A 16,396-nucleotide genomic window follows, 5' to 3' on the forward strand; every position below is an offset into this window, starting at 1 on the left:
ATGATAAAAAATATGTCCGGAGTTTACGAGTTCTTAGATGCTACCAAGATTCATAATCTGAAGTGGTTCATTCCGTGTCCTGTTTTGCTTTATGGTAAACGGGAGTATATTATGTCTACAAATCACCTAGATATTGGGAGATTTTATATGGTATTTGGGTTTTGGTCAGTTTTGGCTGGAACAAGATTTAGGTCTTTAATTCGATGAAGACTGTTTAATCCGGGAGCTAAATTTTTAGACCCTGTTTGTTATAACGCTGTAGTAACTATGCATGCTCTGGTAATAATCTTTTTCTTTGTAATGCCTGTCATAATTGGGGGTTTTGGTAACTGATTGGTTCCTTTAATGTTAGAGGTTCCTGATATACAATTTCCTCGTGTCAATGCTTTTAGATTTTGGGTTTTACCCGCATCTCTTTACTTTATAGGAATCTCTGGGTTCGTGGAAAATGGAGTTGGTGCTGGTTGAACTATTTACCCTCCGTTGTCTACTTTTTCCTATCATGGCATGTGTATGGATCTGGCTATTTTAAGGCTTCATTTGGCAGGTATTAGGTCTATTTTTAGATCAATTAACTTTATAGTGACTATTAAAAATATGCGTTCCGTGGATGGTCATTTGTTAAGGTTATTTCCATGGTCAATTAAAGTAACATCTTTTTTATTGCTTACAACTTTGCCTGTATTGGCGGGGGGTCTTACTATGCTTCTGACAGACCGACATTTTAATACTTCTTTTTTTGACCCTGTGGGTGGAGGAGACCCGGTTTTATTTCAGCATTTATTCTGATTTTTCGGGCACCCTGAAGTTTATGTCCTAATTCTTCCCGGTTTTGGAATAATTTCTCATGTTTTGTGTTTTTGATCTAGAAAGAAAACAGCTTATGGTAATATGGGAATGTTTTATGCAATACTAAATATCGGGTTTTTAGGGTTCATTGTGTGAGGGCATCATATGTTTGTTGCTGGTATAGATATTGATACGCGAGCTTACTTTAGGGCGGCGACTGTTATTATTGCTGTCCCTACCGGTATTAAAGTGTTTGCTTGAATTGCTACAATAATAGGATCGCAAGTGTCCACACATGCTCCTATGCTTTGATCTACTGGTTTTATTATCTTATTCACAATTGGTGGGTTAACTGGGCTTATTTTGTCTAGTGCTTCGATTGATGTGACTCTTCATGACACTTATTTTGTAACTGGGCATTTTCATTATGTTTTATCAATAGGGGCAGTTTTTACAATTTTAGCTGGATTTACTCATTGATTCCCGCTGTTTTCTCGCGTCATGCTTCATCGTCAAAAAATAAAGAGGCACTTTATTGCTATATTCTTGGGTGTTAATATTGCTTTTTTACCACATCATTTCTTAGGGTTAGCCGGAATGCCTCGCCGAGTAGCTGATTATCCTGATCAATTTTGATTCTGGAATAAAGTGTCTACTTTTGGGTCACACCTAAGAACAGCTTCTTTACTTTTTTTTGTATTCCTAGTGTGGGAAGCCTTTATTGCTCATCGACCTGTAGTCTCAGTTCGAAATAGGTCAAGCTCTCCTGAGTGATCAGTGATAGTAAACCTTCCGAAGCATGCTGCTCTAGAGTCAGCTAAGATGTTAAAAGATCCAGCAAAGAAGTACTTAGGAACACGTTTGTAGTAAGTTGATTAGTACTAAGGTTTAAGCTGTTCTGCTTGAGGTTTAAAACCTTAAAAATTTTTTAATTTATATATTTTTAGGTTATTAAAAAAATTTTTTTGCGTTCTATTAAGTAATAAAATATGGGTTTTTAAAACTATTGAAGAGCGGGCTAAGAAAATCTGTATTTTTAAGTTACTGCTACTTTTTCTAAAATCAGTTTTAGTATAAAATATTACAGGGGCCTTGTAAGTCCCAAATTTGCCGAAGCAAAGACTGATGCGAATTTGCTATAAAAAGTTTCGCAAGCTAAAATATTTGGTTCTGGTATACTGTTAATCATGAGTTCTTTGATATACACAATGTAGGAAATTTTCGTAATGTGCTAATTTAACAGAAGAGATGAACTAATATCTGCTCCTAAAAGGCGTGTGTGTGGTAGTATAAGCATAAGTGTTGAATGATGACGCGAAAAGAATCACAACTCAAGTGGACAGCCCTGGACTCAATGAGTTAACGCTTGAAACGAACAAGAAACTATATACAATAAGCTAAAATGGGTGCCAGCAGCTGCGGTCATACCCTTTGAAGGAGGATTAATAGAGGTACAGCCTAGAGGCGGTTAGTCAGTATAAAAATGCATATGACATACGTTAAGTCATAGAGGTCAAATTCTAAGTCTTGGAGGAGGTCCTTTACTTGCATAGAGATGATTCCGCGAAATTATGGAAATAAACCTGGATTTGATACCCAATTATTCCATAACGCCAAGAATAACGGCTATTAAAGTGTTAGCTGGTTGCTGGGGTACTACGAGCAGCTGCTTAAAACTCGAAGAACTTGGCGGTTCCATAAAGCCATCCAGAGGCTCTTGGCGCTTAATCCGATGATCCGCGTGATATCTTACCTACCCTATATGGCATCGTACTGCCGTCCAAAGTATATGATGTGAGTAGACATAAATAAGCGCCACCTTAGGCGGCACACATTAATCAATGTTCTGCTCTAAGTCAAAGTCAGGTCGAAGCGTTCCTTATGGGTAAGGGGTTTGCTGAGAGACAATTTTTTAGTTATATCAAGCCCTGTAGTTGAAATACTCAAGTTTTCTAAATTTGGTGAGGGGGATTTGGGAGTAAATAGAAAGTAATTCATTTTATTGAAGAGACGTTACTATGGTGCGTGCAAATCGCCCGTCACCCTAGCCGAAAGGAGAGGTAAGTCGTAACATGGTAAGGGTAGGGGAACCTGCTCTTGTAATAAGAACAGAAAAGAACTACAAATCTACTGAATTAGCACTTTTAGTATAATTAGTACATTTGTCTTCCAAACAAAAGGTTTCCTTTACGGAAAAAGTGTACAATGATTCAAAGTACAGGAATAAAAAAATTAGGGTTTTATCACCAACGAAAAATTCCTCGGACTCCTTTTCACGTTGTGGATCCGAGCCCTTGGCCGGTTTTGATAAGAATTGGGTTGTGAGGATTGGCTACAATTTTTATTTGTTGGGTAAATAAGGTGGATTACGGTCAACTGTTTTGGGGCGTGCTTATTATGGCAATAACGGTTTATGGGTGAACTCGAGATATCGTTAATGAGTCTACTTTTCAAGGTTTTCATACAAAAAAAGTTCAGATAGGAATTTCTTTGGGTTTTATTTTATTCTTAGTTTCTGAGCTTATGCTATTTTTTTCTTTTTTTTGGGCATTTTTTCACAGTTCTATGTCCCCTTCTGTTGAGATTGGATGTTGTTGACCTCCCGTAGGAATTGAATGTCTTGACTGAAGAAAAGCCCCTCTACACAACACAGCTTTATTGGTAGCTTCATCTTGCACTGTAACATCTAGGCATAAATATCTTAAAGATGGAAATTTTACGCATGCAGTTGCATTGCTGATTATAACAGTTTTTTTATCTGGTTTTTTTGTAAAAAACCAATATGATGAGTACTCTTGGGCTTCTTTTTCAATTGCTGACGGAGTATACGGCAGAGCTTTCTTTATATTAACCGGTCTTCACGGTATGCATGTAATTGGCGGAACGTGTGGCTTGTTGTATTCTTTAGTTCGGCTTTTATTACGTCAATTCTCTACTCGTCGACATTTGGGGTACGTTTTAGCTATTTGGTACTGACATTTTGTAGATATCGTATGACTTGCTTTGTTTTTTATTATCTATATCTGAGGCTCTTAAGTTTACCAGATTAAGTATTGTGCCAGAGTTAAATGGGCTTTGTTGATGTCGAAGAATATGTGGAATTCTCCTCCAATACTTGAACTAAGGTTTAGTGAAGACAAGCTTTCGGGCTAGTGTAAGTAGCACATAAAATTTTCACTTTTACAGAGGGGTTTTCCCGCCCGAATGTCTAAGCGAAGTTTGCAGAAGTAAAGCAAATGCTTGATTTTGTAGGTGAGTATTAGAAATAATTTTCTAAAAGACGCGTATTTTTCTGTTATAAAATACCCTTGCCCGTCAAACTTAAATATCTGGTGAAATATGGGCTCTATGTTGTTTGTTACCTTAGCAATCCAGATTCTAAGGGGTATTATATTAAGTATAAACTACACCGCAGACGGAAACTTAGCGACTGAGAGGATAAGGTACATTTTACGAGATGCTAATTATGGGTGAGCTTTGCGTAGAACACATATAGCCGGAGCCTCTTTATTTTTTGCTTTAATTTATATCCACGTAGGACGTGGCGTCTACTATGGGAGGTATATAAAACTTCCACATGTTTGATATAGGGGAGTTACTCTTTACCTTTTGTCTATGGGGGTGGGATTTTTAGGGTACGTATTACCGTGAGGCGTGATGTCATACTGGGGACTAACCGTCATTACTAACATGATGACAGTGTTTCCCGGAGGTGCCCGAGCCTTAGAATGATTTCAAGGAGGATTCACCATCTCAACTTTTACGCTTAAGCGAGTATTTGTGCTGCACTTTTTACTCCCATTTGTAATCCTAGGTATGAGGGTAGCCCATGTTTTGCTTCTCCATAATAACGGGTCTAGAAATCCTTTGGGATTGGACACTACAGAGTTGGTTGTACCTTTTCACCCTTACTACACCTCAAAAGATTTGGTAGGTTTCGTATTCATGTTAGCGGGTTTAGCTGCACTAGCATTTACTTTTCCCAAAATTACTGCTGATCCCCTCCAATGACAAACTATCAATAAAATAAAAACTCCTGCAGTCATTAAACCGGAGTGATATTTTCTATATGCATATGCTATTTTGCGTTCTGTTCCGCATAAAGCAGGAGGTCTTGCTCTTATGTTCGCAGCTATTTTAGGGATTGCGCTACTGCCAACTTTGGGAAAATACGCTAAGACTCAAAGAATAGTAATATCCCCTCTTGGTGAGGCGTTATTTTTTATTTGAGTGGCAAATTTTATATTTCTAGGAATTATTGGTTCACAGGAGCCTGCAGGAGCATGAATTTTAGCTGGACAAGTGGGGACATTTGTTCATCTTTTCTGCATGCTTTCTATTCCGGCAGCAAATGCGAAGTGGGAAAAAATATTGTTCAATGGTTATGGACGATGGATCCAAATTTAATACAAAAATGAGATATTGATGTCAAATATACTTCCAAAATAGAGTCACATTCGCCGGAATACGAATTCAATGGGTATTCGGCATGTACTGTGCAGTTTTAACTTTGATTTTTATTTTCGTTATGCTTAGGGTAGTCCTATGCTTGGTTTCTCCTCACCAATTTTTATATGTTCAGACAGATCATACACTAGAGCGAATTTGAGGGTTTGTCCCGCTTTTAATTTTAACTTTTCTGTCATGGCCTTCTATAGGTCTACTATACGCTATATCTGAGTTAGAAACTCCTCTTATTACTGTAAAATGCATTGGTCATCAGTGGTACTGAGAGTATGAATATTCGGACTTTGCAGTAATTACCTACAACTCTTATATAGTCCCTGAAAAAGAGTTAAGCTTAGGAGAACCGCGGTTGTTAACTGTAGATAAATCCATGGTGCTACCTTTTTCTGTTTGGTGTCGGGTATTAACTACTTCGTTTGATGTAATTCACTCATGGACAGTTCCGGCTTTTGGGGTCAAGTCCGATGCTGTTCCTGGCCGACTTAGAGAGTCTAGAGTTAAAGTAGAAATACCCGGGGTATTTTGAGGTCAGTGCTCTGAAATTTGTGGAGCTTTACATAGATTTATGCCAATTCGAGTAGAAGTTGTTAGGTGTCGTGTATTTGAGCAGTGAATGAGAGTGCTTGAGGACGTAATAGCGTAGTTTGCAAGATAGACTAAATTTAGATTGTCGGGCTCATGCCCCGAAGGTGCGGCTTAATTGCAGCTCTTGCAGATCAGAAAGTTCCTTGTTAATAGGCTGGTGTCTTGAAAATACCATGTTGGGAGGGAAGAGCTCTCAACTTTCTTAAAATGATAAGCTTAGCTTTTTTTACTAGAGTAACAGTAGTTTTGTTTATGGTCTGATCTTGGGCTATTTACAGAAGGGCCTCATTTAGAATGCCGGATATTGAATCCGATCTGACAACTTTATAGTGTTGATAAGTGGAAAAGTAGTCTAAAGAAGGACGTCGGTTTCATAATTCGAAAGTGGTAAATGACCCTTTTCTATAGTTTGAAAGGGGGATAAGTGGCCTTACACTGCGACTTCTAATCGCAATTGGCGCAATTCGATTTTGTGCTCCTTCTTAGCTATGTTGGCAGAGAAGTGCGTTAAATTTAAGCTTTAAAAAATGCGGAAATTGCCGCACATGGCTATGACTGAGGCTAGTTAAAATAATAATAAGTGCTTTGGGAGCACTAGTTCCTGTGTGGGCTTTAGATTACTGTAAAGAGTGTTTTCTAATAAAAAACTTTTAGTGGGCAAAGTATAGGAAAATTAGAAATGCCTAAATACTTATTATCAGGTCTGATAAGACACTAATAATTGAGAAAAAGCTTTAGTTTAGTTAGTACCTTTTGTATAATGGCCTCTCGAGGGGTTTTACCTTAGCGGTTTTTCCTGAATTAAAAGGATTTTTTAGGGGTTACAAGGTTAACGATGTAAGGTATCTTATAATCCCCTAAAAGATGTGATATGCAATATCGGATTTTAGTGTAGCCGGTTACGGAAAAAATGCTTTTAGGTGCAGCTTTAAAACTTATTTACACGTACACTAAAGTACGTAAGGTTAAGGTTTTAAGAGTGACTAGCTTGGCTAAAGGTCGTGCTTAATGGTCTTCTGAGTCTTACACGCCTTAAATAGAGAAATTGGATTTAAAATGTCCGTTTTGATAAGAGTATTTAACAACTTGTCTTTTAGGTGCGGGTATAATTTATTTATTAAGCAGAGGTATTATAACATTTCGTAATTTCTTAAAATTAGGGTAGGTAACATTTTATGCTAGGATCAGTAGTGTTTATAGTAACTTTAGCCCCATTCAGCATTTTAGGGGCTTAAAAGTACCGGAAAATAGTATAAGTTATTACCAGGTGCTTACAACACTTAAATAGAAAGGTTTTTCTTTTTCCGACCAAAATTTAACGAAACTCGACAACAAGCATTGGCAAGAAGTGATTATTTACATTCGGTTTCGGCCCGATTCTTGGCTAAAATTAGCCCTTGCTATATTAAATTTTATAGTGGGGCAGTTTGTGTGCCATGGTGTATGAGCACGAAAGTTTTTGGTACTTTAAGAGCTTGTTATCTCAAGCTGGCGCATAAAGATGCTTTTAAGAATGGTAATTATTGTCATGGTCTTGTCTGTTATTCCTATTGTTTTTTCATGCTGATTCTCTGGGCTACCTAAAGAGGGGTATGATTGAGATAAATCTTCTCCGTATGAATGCGGGTTTATCTCCGTCAAAAACCCGGGTGACTTTTCTTCCCGATTTTTTCATCTGGTAATTTTGTTTTTGGTTTGGGATGTAGAGATTGTTTTACTGGTGCCCTGTTTTCAGGACCTGTTCGGGTGGTCTCCTGAAGGATCTGGTGCGGTTTTATTCGTACTTATTTTGGTTTACGGGCTGTATTATGAAATAATGGAGGGCACTATTAAGTGAACCTTACACGAAAACTAGGTTTAGGGGTCGTAGCTTAAGTTAGAGCTTCGAGCTTTTAACTCGAGTGTGGGTATATCTCCGACTTCAGTGGAAATTAAGAATAAACAGGCTAGGTTAGTATGATTATGAGTACGTCGAATTTAGGCTTCGAAAGAAGGTGTATCGCACCTGCTTGGTTGGGTAAGTAGCCTAAGCTAAGGTATGACATTGAAGCTGTTAGGATGGCTTAAATTAAGCCCTAACCCATGACACCGCAGTTCGGTACTTTAATACAAAAGACGAAATTTGCATTTTCGCAATGAGTTTACTCTCTCGAACTTTGTGAAAGTTTCATACTACTTATATTTAACGCTAACAACTGTGTTTGTATATTTAGGGGTTTTGCTGAGGGTAGCTTACTTTACTTTAATAGAGCGAAAAAGTTTAAGATCCTTTGGGATTCGGCTTGGTCCAGATAAAACAAGGTTTTTAGGATTCGCTCAACCTATTACAGACGGGGTTAAACTTTTTATAAAAGAGTTTGTGGTTCCAGCTAACTCAGCTAGAGTTATTTTTTTGGTAATTCCCTCTATTTCTTTAATGTTGTGTCTCTTGGGATGGCAGATTTTTCCATCTTTTGCTTTATCTAGGTGGTCTTCTAATGACATCTTGTTTTTTTTAGTTGTAAGAAGGTTAAATGCCCACATTGCTATTATAAGTGGGTGATCTTCTAATTCAAAATATGCTGGAATTGGGGGAGTACGGGGGTTTGCTCAGGTTATTTCTTACGAGATCTGTTTGAGAATTTCCTTAATTGTGGTCGTAATTTTAAGGGGAAGAATAAGGTTTTTTTCTATTGCTGAGTCTGGGTGGTCTATTTGGTGGAGGTTTTTTTGTCTTCCGGTGGTGCTGTTATGGTTGACTGTTTGTTTAGCCGAGGCAAATCGGGCACCATTTGATTTAGTAGAAGCAGAGTCTGAGTTGGTTTCTGGGTTTAATACTGAGTACTCTGCTGGGGGTTTTGCTCTTTTGTTTATTGCGGAATACGGAATAATTTTACTACTGTGCTCTGTTACTGTTTTTAGCTTTTTTCAAAATCCTAATATGCTAAATGTGGCCGGCTTATGTTGGGCATTTTTTAAGGTGATAATACTTGTATTTTTCTTTATCTGGTCTCGTGCAGGTCTTCCTCGGTTACGGTATGACTTTTTAATAATAGCATGTTGAGCTAGTCTTTTACCCTTTATTTTAGGGGTTTACTGTTTAGTTTTTTTTGTTTCTAAAGTTTAAAGTGAGTTCGTCGTTTATTTTGTATAGGGTTACAGTGTGTGTCTTGGTGGCAGCTATGTTGAAGCATTTTTCAAACTTTCTCAGGTATTTAATTTTGGTTGAGGGGGCATGTGTTGGGCTTGGGGCAATAATGATGTATGCTGAGGGCTATGTCCCGGCATACGGCTTGTTTATATTTTTAGTGCTAGTAGCATGTGAAACTTCTCTAGCGTTGGGCTTAATGGTGGGAATTATGCGAAACCCCGAGTCTGGGGTTTATTCTTTATATTCTTACGGGGAGTAATAAGCATAGAGAGCGATTAGTATAAGTGAGTACCTTGGCTTGTCATGCCAAAAGTGCGTCAATCTGTGGCGTATCGCTCTGAGGATAAAACTTAAATAAAAACTTCTAAGCGAGTTTGAGTTTTAAAAGGTTTTTTTTTAAAAAAAATAAACTTTTTAATTTTTTTTTTTTGTGATTTGTATAGTAAAGAGAGGAAAAGAATAACACAATATAGGGGAAAGATAATAGTATTGTAGGATAGGATAACATAAGTAAATCATAATAGTAGTAGTGTAGTAAAGAGTGAGATAGCTATAAGTAAGTAAGAATGAGTTTCGAGGGGGTCTAGTTTAAATAATACCTCCATATCCTGTAAGGATAATAAGCTTAATTAAGGTATCTAATACTCCCATGCCTTAATAAATTTGAGCGGGGAAAATGGGGTTCTAAATTAAAGGTTAAGCATAAATGTATTGAAAGAAATCTACGAAAAACTATGGCAAAAGGAACTCGGCAAATATTTGGCCTCGCCTGTTTAACAAAAACATCACTAGGAGAAGCTTACTCTTAGCAGTGCCTGCCCAGTGCAAAATTGTAAACGGCCGCCCTAGCGTGAGGGTGCCAAGGTAGCGAAATTCCTTGCCTTTTAATTGTAGGCCTGCATGAATGGATTGACGAGGGTCAAGCTGTCTCTTGCCTTGAATAACGAAATGGACTAAACAGGGAACTACTCTTAGCAGTGCCTGCCCAGTGCAAATTGTAAACGGCCGCCCTAGCGTGAGGGTGCCAAGGTAGCGAAATTCCTTGCCTTTTAATTGTAGGCCTGCATGAATGGATTGACGAGGGTCAAGCTGTCTCTTGCCTTGAATAACGAAATTGGACTAAAGGTGAAGATACCTTTATAGAAAAGTTAGACAAGAAGACCCCGTGCAGCTTTAAAAAATTTACTTATTAAGAGTTGTAAGATTTTTAGGTGGGGCGCCTAGGAAGTAAAATTTAACCTTCTTATTTGTTAAGAAAGACTCTCTAGTGTAGACCCGGCAAGTCCGATCATGGGAGAAGTTACGCCGGGGATAACAGGCTTATCCATTAGTAGAGCTCGTATTGGCTAATGGGATTGGCACCTCGATGTTGAATTAAGGATGATAGCTCTAAGGCGTAGAGGCTTTAGAAGTGGGTCTGTTCGACCTTTAAAACCTTACGTGATTTGAGTTCAGACCGGCGTAAGCCAGGTCGGTTTCTATCTTCTTTTTGAATTTTCTTTTGGCTTGTACGAAAGGACTGCTGAAAGAAGAACATTCTTAGATATTAGAACTAAAGTTTTAAATTAATATTAAAGTATTTCCTTGGCGTAATGTCTTAGCTTAAATCTAAGTCTAGCCGAGCTGTGGTTTTATTAAATTCGTGAATATTGATGGTGTTTAGGGCCTTTTTTAGGCTACTTGCTGCGGTTATGGCCAATTGCGACTTAAGTTTTTGATTTTGTTGAGAATTAGGTTACGTTTCCATAATTTCAGTAAGTTTGGATATTTGTCTAGATTGAATTGCTGCTTTGTTTATAAGAGTAATCACAATAATTTCTGGGTGTGTAGGATTTTTTATAAGGGTCTATATAGGCTCAGAAGATACAGAGAAACAGTTTAATTTGACTCTGTACTCTTTCGTCTCATCAATGCTTGTTTTAGTGGTGGCTAGATCAATGCCGGTAGTATTGCTAGGGTGGGACTGATTAGGGGTGACTTCCTTTTTGTTAGTGATGTATTATGAAGGGAAAAAGTCTTTTGATGCAGCAATAATCACTGCCTTAACTAACCGTGTTGGAGATGCTTTACTAATTTGCAGAGCAGCCGGTATGTGTATAGCATCTGACTTAAGTTTAGATATAAAGCCCTATTGCTGAAGGTTTATTTTTATTGTGGGTTGTATTACAAAAAGGGCTCAAGTGCCTTTTAGAAGGTGGCTTCCTGCTGCAATAATGGCCCCGACTCCGGTTTCTTCTTTGGTTCATTCTTCTACCCTAGTAACGGCTGGAATTTACCTGTTAATTCGATCTTCGACTTTTTGGTTAAGTTCTAATGCAGCTTGTAGGTTATTAATGGGGGTTGGCATCATCACAACTACCATTGCAGGGGTAAGGGCAGTTATGGAAAGAGATGTAAAAAAAGTTGTTGCATTGTCAACGCTAAGGCAGCTCGGAATCATAGCTTTTAGCTTAGGTTTGGGGGAAGTTGAGCTGGCTTTTATGCACCTAGTGTGCCATGCATTTTTTAAAGCTGGGATGTTTTTAAGAGTTGGTTCAATAATCAGCCACAATGCGGGTAACCAGTTTTTTAGAAGATTTGGTATAAGTGTTGCAAGTCTATCTCCTTCAGCTGTTTTTGGGTTATTTATGGGAAGGGTCTCTTTAATGGGAATTCCCGGAACCGCTGGGTATGCTTCTAAAGAGTCAATTGTTGCGTCTGGCTACTCAACAAATTCTTGGTTCATAGTGGGTTTATTGTATTTAGGTATTGGGTTAACTGCTACTTATTCAGTCCGTGTTCTTGTTGGGGTTACCAGACTAGCTAAACATGGAATTCGAGACTTCTTAGGATCCCGAGAGACTTTGATACTCTCTGCTCCCGGGGTATTTTTGGTATTCATAGGGCTGATTGGAGGAGAATTCGTGCTTTTGAGGTCTTCTGGTGGGTTTTTCTTTGAGGCGCTCTCTTCTAGCGAAGCCTGATTTTATCCTTATTTACTGGTAATAACTGGGGTGTTTGTCGGGACAGTATTGCAGTTGATTTTGACAAAATTTTATGAACTTCGGTTTAAATGAATTTATGGTATAATTTACCTAGATTTAAGCTCACGTTCTCTTGTAAGTGATAAAGGCAGAGTTAGGTTCTCTGGGGTGTCTGGGGACGGAGAAAACGTGGCTGAGGTCTCTATTCCAGTTAGAGCTTTAGAGATAGGCTTAGGATATCTTTCCAATTTCCATAATGTAATTCAGCGAGCATCCGTAACCTCCGGGGTTGGGGCTAGCTTAGGTCTTGGTAGTGCGTATGTAGTGTTCTAAGCTTGTGTGAAAATTATTGTTTTTGTTGCTTTGGGTATACTTGTACTAGGAACTTTATATGCCTCTACTCTATTTTTTTTTGGGGTATTTTTAAGGTTGGCAATTCTTGTAGAAGTCGGAGAAAATTGTAGAGATTTTTTATCTCTATTGTCTTTTATGGTATATGTGAGCGGGATTACTGCTGTAATCGGCTATTTTGTAACTTTCTTTCCTAAAAAATTTGAGGGTCGAGATCAAAGATACTGTCTTATGAGGGTTTCTTATCTTATTGGATTAAGTGCTTATATTGCTTGAACCATGTCTTCGTACAGATATTCTGGTCCTGATCTATTTAATCCGTGATATTCTAGTGGGATACTAAGAGCTCATGGGCAAGTAATTAGGTTTTTAGCACCAGTTTTATTGGTTGTCATGGTAGCAGTAGTTGTAATATCCAAGCCAGAGCGGAATACTCTTCGTCGTTGAAAGCATAGAAAGCCGTACAGAGCCAAAAGGGGGTAAAGATGCTTTGGGTGGATAAACTAGCTTAAATAGTTTATAAAAACATCAACTTGTGGCGTTGAGGATACTGCGTTAGTGGTTTTAAGTTAGTGGGGTTATTATATTTGATTTTAGGTTCTTCTTTAATGGTGTTGTTTTTAAATAAAAAAGACCAGCTAATGGCTGTTGTGAATTTGATAGCTTTCTGGTCAATATATAGAATTTCAATATGGTCCGGTTCTGGAATTTCTTGAGAGTCTTATGGGGAGTATCTAATTAATGATATCTTTAGAGCCAGAATGGTAACACTCACATTTTGGGTGTGTGGTGTAAGGATTTTAGCCAGCGGATCTATAGGAACATTGCGAGGGGATTACATAAAATTTGTCTGGCTAATACTCCTACTTTGTGTTTTATTAGTGGGCTGCTTCTTAGTGAATATGATGTCTATTTTTTACGTGTTATTTGAAAGAACACTAATCCCGATAGTGGCAATCATTGCTATTTGGGGGCAACAACCTGAGCGTATTCCGGCAATTCGTTATATAGGCGCTTATACAGTCGGGGGTTCTCTTCCTTTGCTTTTTGTGGTTGTTTTTATGGAGTGTAAGTTGGGGAGGAGATTTCTCTGATTTACAACCCCGAAATTACACATCGATTGGTGATTTTGAGTTATGTGTTTTTCTGGGTTCTTGGTGAAATTTCCTGCTTATCCTTTTCACACTTGACTTCCTAAAGCCCACGTGCAGGCCCCTGTAGGAGGTTCAGTAGTGTTGGCTGGGATTCTTCTTAAGTTAGGAGGTTACGGGATTCTCCGAATAATGTCTGTATTTTCCTACAGATTAGAGAAATTCGGGTTACTAGTAATTTCATTTTCTCTGACGGGTAGAATTTATGCAGCTTTAATGTGTTCGCGACAGAGAGATGTAAAGAAAATAATTGCTTACTCTTCAGTTTCTCATATAGCATTTTGCATTATCGGGTTATTTAGTTGTCTAGAGGTCGGTTTAATCTCCGCTTTTATTATGCTCATAGGCCATGGATTTATCTCCTCAGGACTTTTTGCTTTGTGTGGTATAAGAAGAGAGCTAACGCATACTCGAAACTTAAAAATAATAAGAGGTGCTTGTCGTACCACCCCTATCTTGACTTTTATGTGGCTTGTTTTTATCATAATAAACTTAGGAGTACCCCCTTGCCCTACTATTATTAGTGAAGTTTTAGCCGTAGTGAGAGTAATCTCTGTGGGCCCATGAAGGTTTTTGTTTTTAGTTGTTTACTTTTTTGCAAGAGGGGTATACAGGTTTGCTTTATACTGCCAGTTGGCTCACGGTCCAGTTCCGGAAGATGATATTGTTATGTTTGAAGAAGTCACTCCACGGGATATGCTTTCCGTCTTATTTTTGTTTTACCCTTTAGTGGAGTTGTTATTTAAGTGAGATTTGTGAAGAAGTTTTTAAGGGTTTTGCAAGTCTAACTGTGTTTTATGGAATTTTATGTCTTATCTAACGTTGTGTAGTATATCTAGTATAAAAGATTGTAACTCTTTAGGAACTGCTTCAGTCGCAATGAGATGAGAATTCAGTTTTTGGGGCTAGTTACATTTTTTGTCTTGTTTTCTTTCTGTTATATAAGGTACTTTATCTGCTCCCCTGCTGGGATGTTTAGGTCAATAAGAATATGGGGTGTTTACAAAAAAATTTATGTTAGAAGCATACACAGAAAAAAAGAGCGTTTTAGGGCTCTCGGGAGAGGAGTTAGAGAAGGGTTAAGGTGAATTTTTGATTTCACAATTACTCTGGTGTTAATCGGTATTTTACCCTGAGGTTTTCCTGGATTGTCTTCATGAGAGGTAGTGGCAGGTTTAATGCCCAGGCTTTTTTATTCCGTAAACATCTTACAAACAGACGTTGATATCTTTAGAAAATCTCTTAAGTTTAAGCAGTCTGTTATAAAATCGTTTGCTTATTTTCCCCTGTTGGTTTTGAGGGTTGTTATTCGTCCAGTAACCCTTACAGTTCGAATGTTAGCAAATGCATTAGTGGGAGCTGTTGTCTGCCACTCTCTGGCTAAGATGGTAGCTTATGGTGTGGCTTATTCAAAATTTTTGTCTCCTAAGACAATGCTGTGGTTTGGTGTTATTTTAATTTGGGAACTAGTGGTTATATTAGTTCAAAGGTCTTTATTTTTAGGTCTATCGAAAATTTATTTTCGCCCAACTCCTGTTAAATTTAAGGTGGTAGTTAAATAGTTTCTAGAAGGGGTAGCTTAAATGTAAAAGCATTTGACTGTTAATCAAAAGTTCCTATATCAGGCTCTTTCTAAGGTTTATAAGCTTAGAAAGGCAGGGTAGTTTAATATAGAACAGTAAATTGCAAATTTGAAAGTACATGCATTGTTGTTTCTGTCTTAGTTTTCGGGCTGTAAGTTAAGTAAACTACCAGACTTCAAATCTGAACATATCCTTTAAGGTGGGTCAGCCTGATATAAACACGTTAATTTTTAGGGCTTAGTTTTAGCTTATTTACAGGGGTAAAATTAGTCAAAGGGGAAAAAATTAAGTTAAGGCGTTAAGCTTGCTAAAGTGTTTTAAATGTATTATTCATTAGCTGGCATAATTTTTATGTTATTGGGACTCTACTTTGCACTAGTCGTAACTTTAGCGACAAGAGTATTTTGAGTTTGGGTCGCGATGGACTTAAGCACTATTTTTTTAGTCCCATTCTTTTGTTGTGGGATATCTTTAACTGGGTTGTACAAATGATATAAAGGTTCTGCTACATATTTTGTGGTTCAGTTTATGGGCAGCGCAAGAATTCTTTATTCTGGTCTTATGCTGTGAGAGTTTTCCTTTGAAGCTATGGGGCTAACATTTCTAATAACGGGATTTATTTTGAAGTTAGGTCTTTTCCCACTCCACTTTTGGGTCCCTCGGGCATTTATAAATTTTCACTATCCCGGAATTTACTTAAGTGGAGTAGCACAAAAAGTTCTACTTATTCCAGCTATTCCCTTCCTTGGAACTGTTAGTTACTTAAATGACTTATTAAGCTTAAGAGCAATTGCTAGAGTTTTGTACGGGCCAGTAGCAATGTTTAATTGCACCAATATCAAAACCTTCTTAGCCTACTCCTCTGTCAACAATACTGGTTTATTAGTAATTTGTATGGGTATGAGTAAAGACTTGTTTGTGTTTTATGCTATTTGTTATTCAGTGAGAATATTATTTTTAGTATTGATTTTAAGGGTTTGTATATCAGATACTATTTTACAAATGGGGCGCACCTTACCGGACATCTATCTCCCAGGTTTTATGGCTATAAGGTTAAGTTTTGCTGGGTTTCCTCCTCTTACTGACTTTTGTGCTAAGTTTGTGGTGGTGTCTAGTTTTGTTGAGAGCAACATGTGATTTTATGTCGCAGTAATTTTAATTAGAAGGGTAGTAAACTTGTTAGCTTGGGTTTGAGTTCATGTTGTAGTTATTGGAATAATGCGTCATGTGGATGATAGAGAGCCATCCGTTGAAGACCTCCTTGTCAACTTAGGAAGTTTTTTATGAAATGTTGGTGGAGGAGGTGTTTTTATAATGTTTTACTAGCATTGAGTAGTTTCTAAGTAAAATGTGCCATTAGTAATTTATTAGAAAAAT

The 16,396-nt window shown here is 37.7% G+C and overlaps 12 protein-coding genes and 26 non-coding genes across 38 annotated transcripts; all 38 read left to right on the forward strand. All coding sequences in view use genetic code 5, as the record gives it.

Annotated features, from left to right (window-relative positions):
- On the forward strand, window positions 1-1,656 carry COX1 (cytochrome c oxidase subunit I). The gene has a single exon. It carries the CDS (start codon window positions 1-3, stop codon window positions 1,654-1,656), a length of 1,656 nt encoding a protein of 551 aa, YP_009162806.1.
- Window positions 1,657-1,850: 194 nt separating this feature from the next.
- Window positions 1,851-1,918, forward strand: AL366_gt01. Its single transcript has one exon. It is a non-coding gene; the product is annotated as a tRNA-Thr (tRNA).
- A 29-nt stretch (window positions 1,919-1,947) lies between these two features.
- AL366_gr03 lies at window positions 1,948-2,891 on the forward strand. The gene has a single exon. It is a non-coding gene; the product is annotated as a 12S ribosomal RNA (ribosomal RNA).
- Window positions 2,892-2,927: 36 nt separating this feature from the next.
- On the forward strand, window positions 2,928-2,993 carry AL366_gt02. Its single transcript has one exon. It is a non-coding gene; the product is annotated as a tRNA-Gly (tRNA).
- Window position 2,994: 1 nt separating this feature from the next.
- Window positions 2,995-3,825, forward strand: COX3 (cytochrome c oxidase subunit III). Its single transcript has one exon. The coding sequence runs from the start codon at window positions 2,995-2,997 to the stop codon at window positions 3,823-3,825; it is 831 nt and encodes a 276-aa protein (YP_009162807.1).
- A 12-nt stretch (window positions 3,826-3,837) lies between these two features.
- Window positions 3,838-3,907, forward strand: AL366_gt03. Its single transcript has one exon. It is a non-coding gene; the product is annotated as a tRNA-Ile (tRNA).
- A 25-nt stretch (window positions 3,908-3,932) lies between these two features.
- AL366_gt04 lies at window positions 3,933-3,995 on the forward strand. The gene has a single exon. It is a non-coding gene; the product is annotated as a tRNA-Glu (tRNA).
- A 91-nt stretch (window positions 3,996-4,086) lies between these two features.
- On the forward strand, window positions 4,087-5,196 carry CYTB (cytochrome b). The gene has a single exon. The coding sequence runs from the start codon at window positions 4,087-4,089 to the stop codon at window positions 5,194-5,196; it is 1,110 nt and encodes a 369-aa protein (YP_009162808.1).
- A 7-nt stretch (window positions 5,197-5,203) lies between these two features.
- On the forward strand, window positions 5,204-5,899 carry COX2 (cytochrome c oxidase subunit II). Its single transcript has one exon. It carries the CDS (start codon window positions 5,204-5,206, stop codon window positions 5,897-5,899), a length of 696 nt encoding a protein of 231 aa, YP_009162809.1.
- A 2-nt stretch (window positions 5,900-5,901) lies between these two features.
- Window positions 5,902-5,971, forward strand: AL366_gt05. The gene has a single exon. It is a non-coding gene; the product is annotated as a tRNA-Met (tRNA).
- A 3-nt stretch (window positions 5,972-5,974) lies between these two features.
- AL366_gt06 lies at window positions 5,975-6,045 on the forward strand. The gene has a single exon. It is a non-coding gene; the product is annotated as a tRNA-Ser (tRNA).
- Window positions 6,046-6,181: 136 nt separating this feature from the next.
- Window positions 6,182-6,247, forward strand: AL366_gt07. Its single transcript has one exon. It is a non-coding gene; the product is annotated as a tRNA-Met (tRNA).
- A 7-nt stretch (window positions 6,248-6,254) lies between these two features.
- AL366_gt08 lies at window positions 6,255-6,326 on the forward strand. The gene has a single exon. It is a non-coding gene; the product is annotated as a tRNA-Ser (tRNA).
- On the forward strand, window positions 6,326-6,393 carry AL366_gt09. Its single transcript has one exon. It is a non-coding gene; the product is annotated as a tRNA-Leu (tRNA).
- A 3-nt stretch (window positions 6,394-6,396) lies between these two features.
- AL366_gt10 lies at window positions 6,397-6,458 on the forward strand. The gene has a single exon. It is a non-coding gene; the product is annotated as a tRNA-Pro (tRNA).
- On the forward strand, window positions 6,458-7,040 carry AL366_gr02. The gene has a single exon. It is a non-coding gene; the product is annotated as a 16S ribosomal RNA (ribosomal RNA).
- Window positions 7,041-7,082: 42 nt separating this feature from the next.
- AL366_gt11 lies at window positions 7,083-7,152 on the forward strand. Its single transcript has one exon. It is a non-coding gene; the product is annotated as a tRNA-Val (tRNA).
- Window positions 7,153-7,180: 28 nt separating this feature from the next.
- Window positions 7,181-7,245, forward strand: AL366_gt12. The gene has a single exon. It is a non-coding gene; the product is annotated as a tRNA-Arg (tRNA).
- Window positions 7,246-7,271: 26 nt separating this feature from the next.
- AL366_gt13 lies at window positions 7,272-7,338 on the forward strand. The gene has a single exon. It is a non-coding gene; the product is annotated as a tRNA-Gln (tRNA).
- On the forward strand, window positions 7,337-7,696 carry ND3 (NADH dehydrogenase subunit 3). The gene has a single exon. It carries the CDS (start codon window positions 7,337-7,339, stop codon window positions 7,694-7,696), a length of 360 nt encoding a protein of 119 aa, YP_009162810.1.
- Window positions 7,697-7,701: 5 nt separating this feature from the next.
- Window positions 7,702-7,765, forward strand: AL366_gt14. Its single transcript has one exon. It is a non-coding gene; the product is annotated as a tRNA-Lys (tRNA).
- A 21-nt stretch (window positions 7,766-7,786) lies between these two features.
- On the forward strand, window positions 7,787-7,856 carry AL366_gt15. Its single transcript has one exon. It is a non-coding gene; the product is annotated as a tRNA-Leu (tRNA).
- AL366_gt16 lies at window positions 7,856-7,925 on the forward strand. Its single transcript has one exon. It is a non-coding gene; the product is annotated as a tRNA-Phe (tRNA).
- An 8-nt stretch (window positions 7,926-7,933) lies between these two features.
- Window positions 7,934-7,998, forward strand: AL366_gt17. The gene has a single exon. It is a non-coding gene; the product is annotated as a tRNA-Ala (tRNA).
- Window position 7,999: 1 nt separating this feature from the next.
- Window positions 8,000-8,947, forward strand: ND1 (NADH dehydrogenase subunit 1). The gene has a single exon. It carries the CDS (start codon window positions 8,000-8,002, stop codon window positions 8,945-8,947), a length of 948 nt encoding a protein of 315 aa, YP_009162811.1.
- Window positions 8,948-9,002: 55 nt separating this feature from the next.
- Window positions 9,003-9,230, forward strand: ND4L (NADH dehydrogenase subunit 4L). Its single transcript has one exon. The coding sequence runs from the start codon at window positions 9,003-9,005 to the stop codon at window positions 9,228-9,230; it is 228 nt and encodes a 75-aa protein (YP_009162812.1).
- A 9-nt stretch (window positions 9,231-9,239) lies between these two features.
- On the forward strand, window positions 9,240-9,311 carry AL366_gt18. Its single transcript has one exon. It is a non-coding gene; the product is annotated as a tRNA-Asp (tRNA).
- Window positions 9,312-9,682: 371 nt separating this feature from the next.
- Window positions 9,683-10,492, forward strand: AL366_gr01. The gene has a single exon. It is a non-coding gene; the product is annotated as a 16S ribosomal RNA (ribosomal RNA).
- A 125-nt stretch (window positions 10,493-10,617) lies between these two features.
- ND5 (NADH dehydrogenase subunit 5) lies at window positions 10,618-12,267 on the forward strand. Its single transcript has one exon. The coding sequence runs from the start codon at window positions 10,618-10,620 to the stop codon at window positions 12,265-12,267; it is 1,650 nt and encodes a 549-aa protein (YP_009162813.1).
- A 36-nt stretch (window positions 12,268-12,303) lies between these two features.
- Window positions 12,304-12,768, forward strand: ND6 (NADH dehydrogenase subunit 6). The gene has a single exon. It carries the CDS (start codon window positions 12,304-12,306, stop codon window positions 12,766-12,768), a length of 465 nt encoding a protein of 154 aa, YP_009162814.1.
- Window positions 12,769-12,790: 22 nt separating this feature from the next.
- AL366_gt19 lies at window positions 12,791-12,857 on the forward strand. The gene has a single exon. It is a non-coding gene; the product is annotated as a tRNA-His (tRNA).
- Window positions 12,858-14,207, forward strand: ND4 (NADH dehydrogenase subunit 4). Its single transcript has one exon. The coding sequence runs from the start codon at window positions 12,858-12,860 to the stop codon at window positions 14,205-14,207; it is 1,350 nt and encodes a 449-aa protein (YP_009162815.1).
- Window positions 14,208-14,256: 49 nt separating this feature from the next.
- Window positions 14,257-14,319, forward strand: AL366_gt20. Its single transcript has one exon. It is a non-coding gene; the product is annotated as a tRNA-Tyr (tRNA).
- Window position 14,320: 1 nt separating this feature from the next.
- On the forward strand, window positions 14,321-14,998 carry ATP6 (ATP synthase F0 subunit 6). Its single transcript has one exon. It carries the CDS (start codon window positions 14,321-14,323, stop codon window positions 14,996-14,998), a length of 678 nt encoding a protein of 225 aa, YP_009162816.1.
- Window positions 14,999-15,003: 5 nt separating this feature from the next.
- On the forward strand, window positions 15,004-15,071 carry AL366_gt21. Its single transcript has one exon. It is a non-coding gene; the product is annotated as a tRNA-Asn (tRNA).
- Window positions 15,072-15,089: 18 nt separating this feature from the next.
- AL366_gt22 lies at window positions 15,090-15,158 on the forward strand. Its single transcript has one exon. It is a non-coding gene; the product is annotated as a tRNA-Cys (tRNA).
- A 5-nt stretch (window positions 15,159-15,163) lies between these two features.
- On the forward strand, window positions 15,164-15,233 carry AL366_gt23. Its single transcript has one exon. It is a non-coding gene; the product is annotated as a tRNA-Trp (tRNA).
- A 107-nt stretch (window positions 15,234-15,340) lies between these two features.
- ND2 (NADH dehydrogenase subunit 2) lies at window positions 15,341-16,345 on the forward strand. Its single transcript has one exon. The coding sequence runs from the start codon at window positions 15,341-15,343 to the stop codon at window positions 16,343-16,345; it is 1,005 nt and encodes a 334-aa protein (YP_009162817.1).
- The last annotated feature ends 51 nt before the right edge of the window (window positions 16,346-16,396 follow it).

This window comes from Saccostrea cucullata, mitochondrion (assembly GCF_032062105.1).
Source record: "Saccostrea cucullata mitochondrion, complete genome".
NCBI lineage: Eukaryota > Metazoa > Mollusca > Bivalvia > Ostreida > Ostreidae > Saccostrea > Saccostrea cuccullata.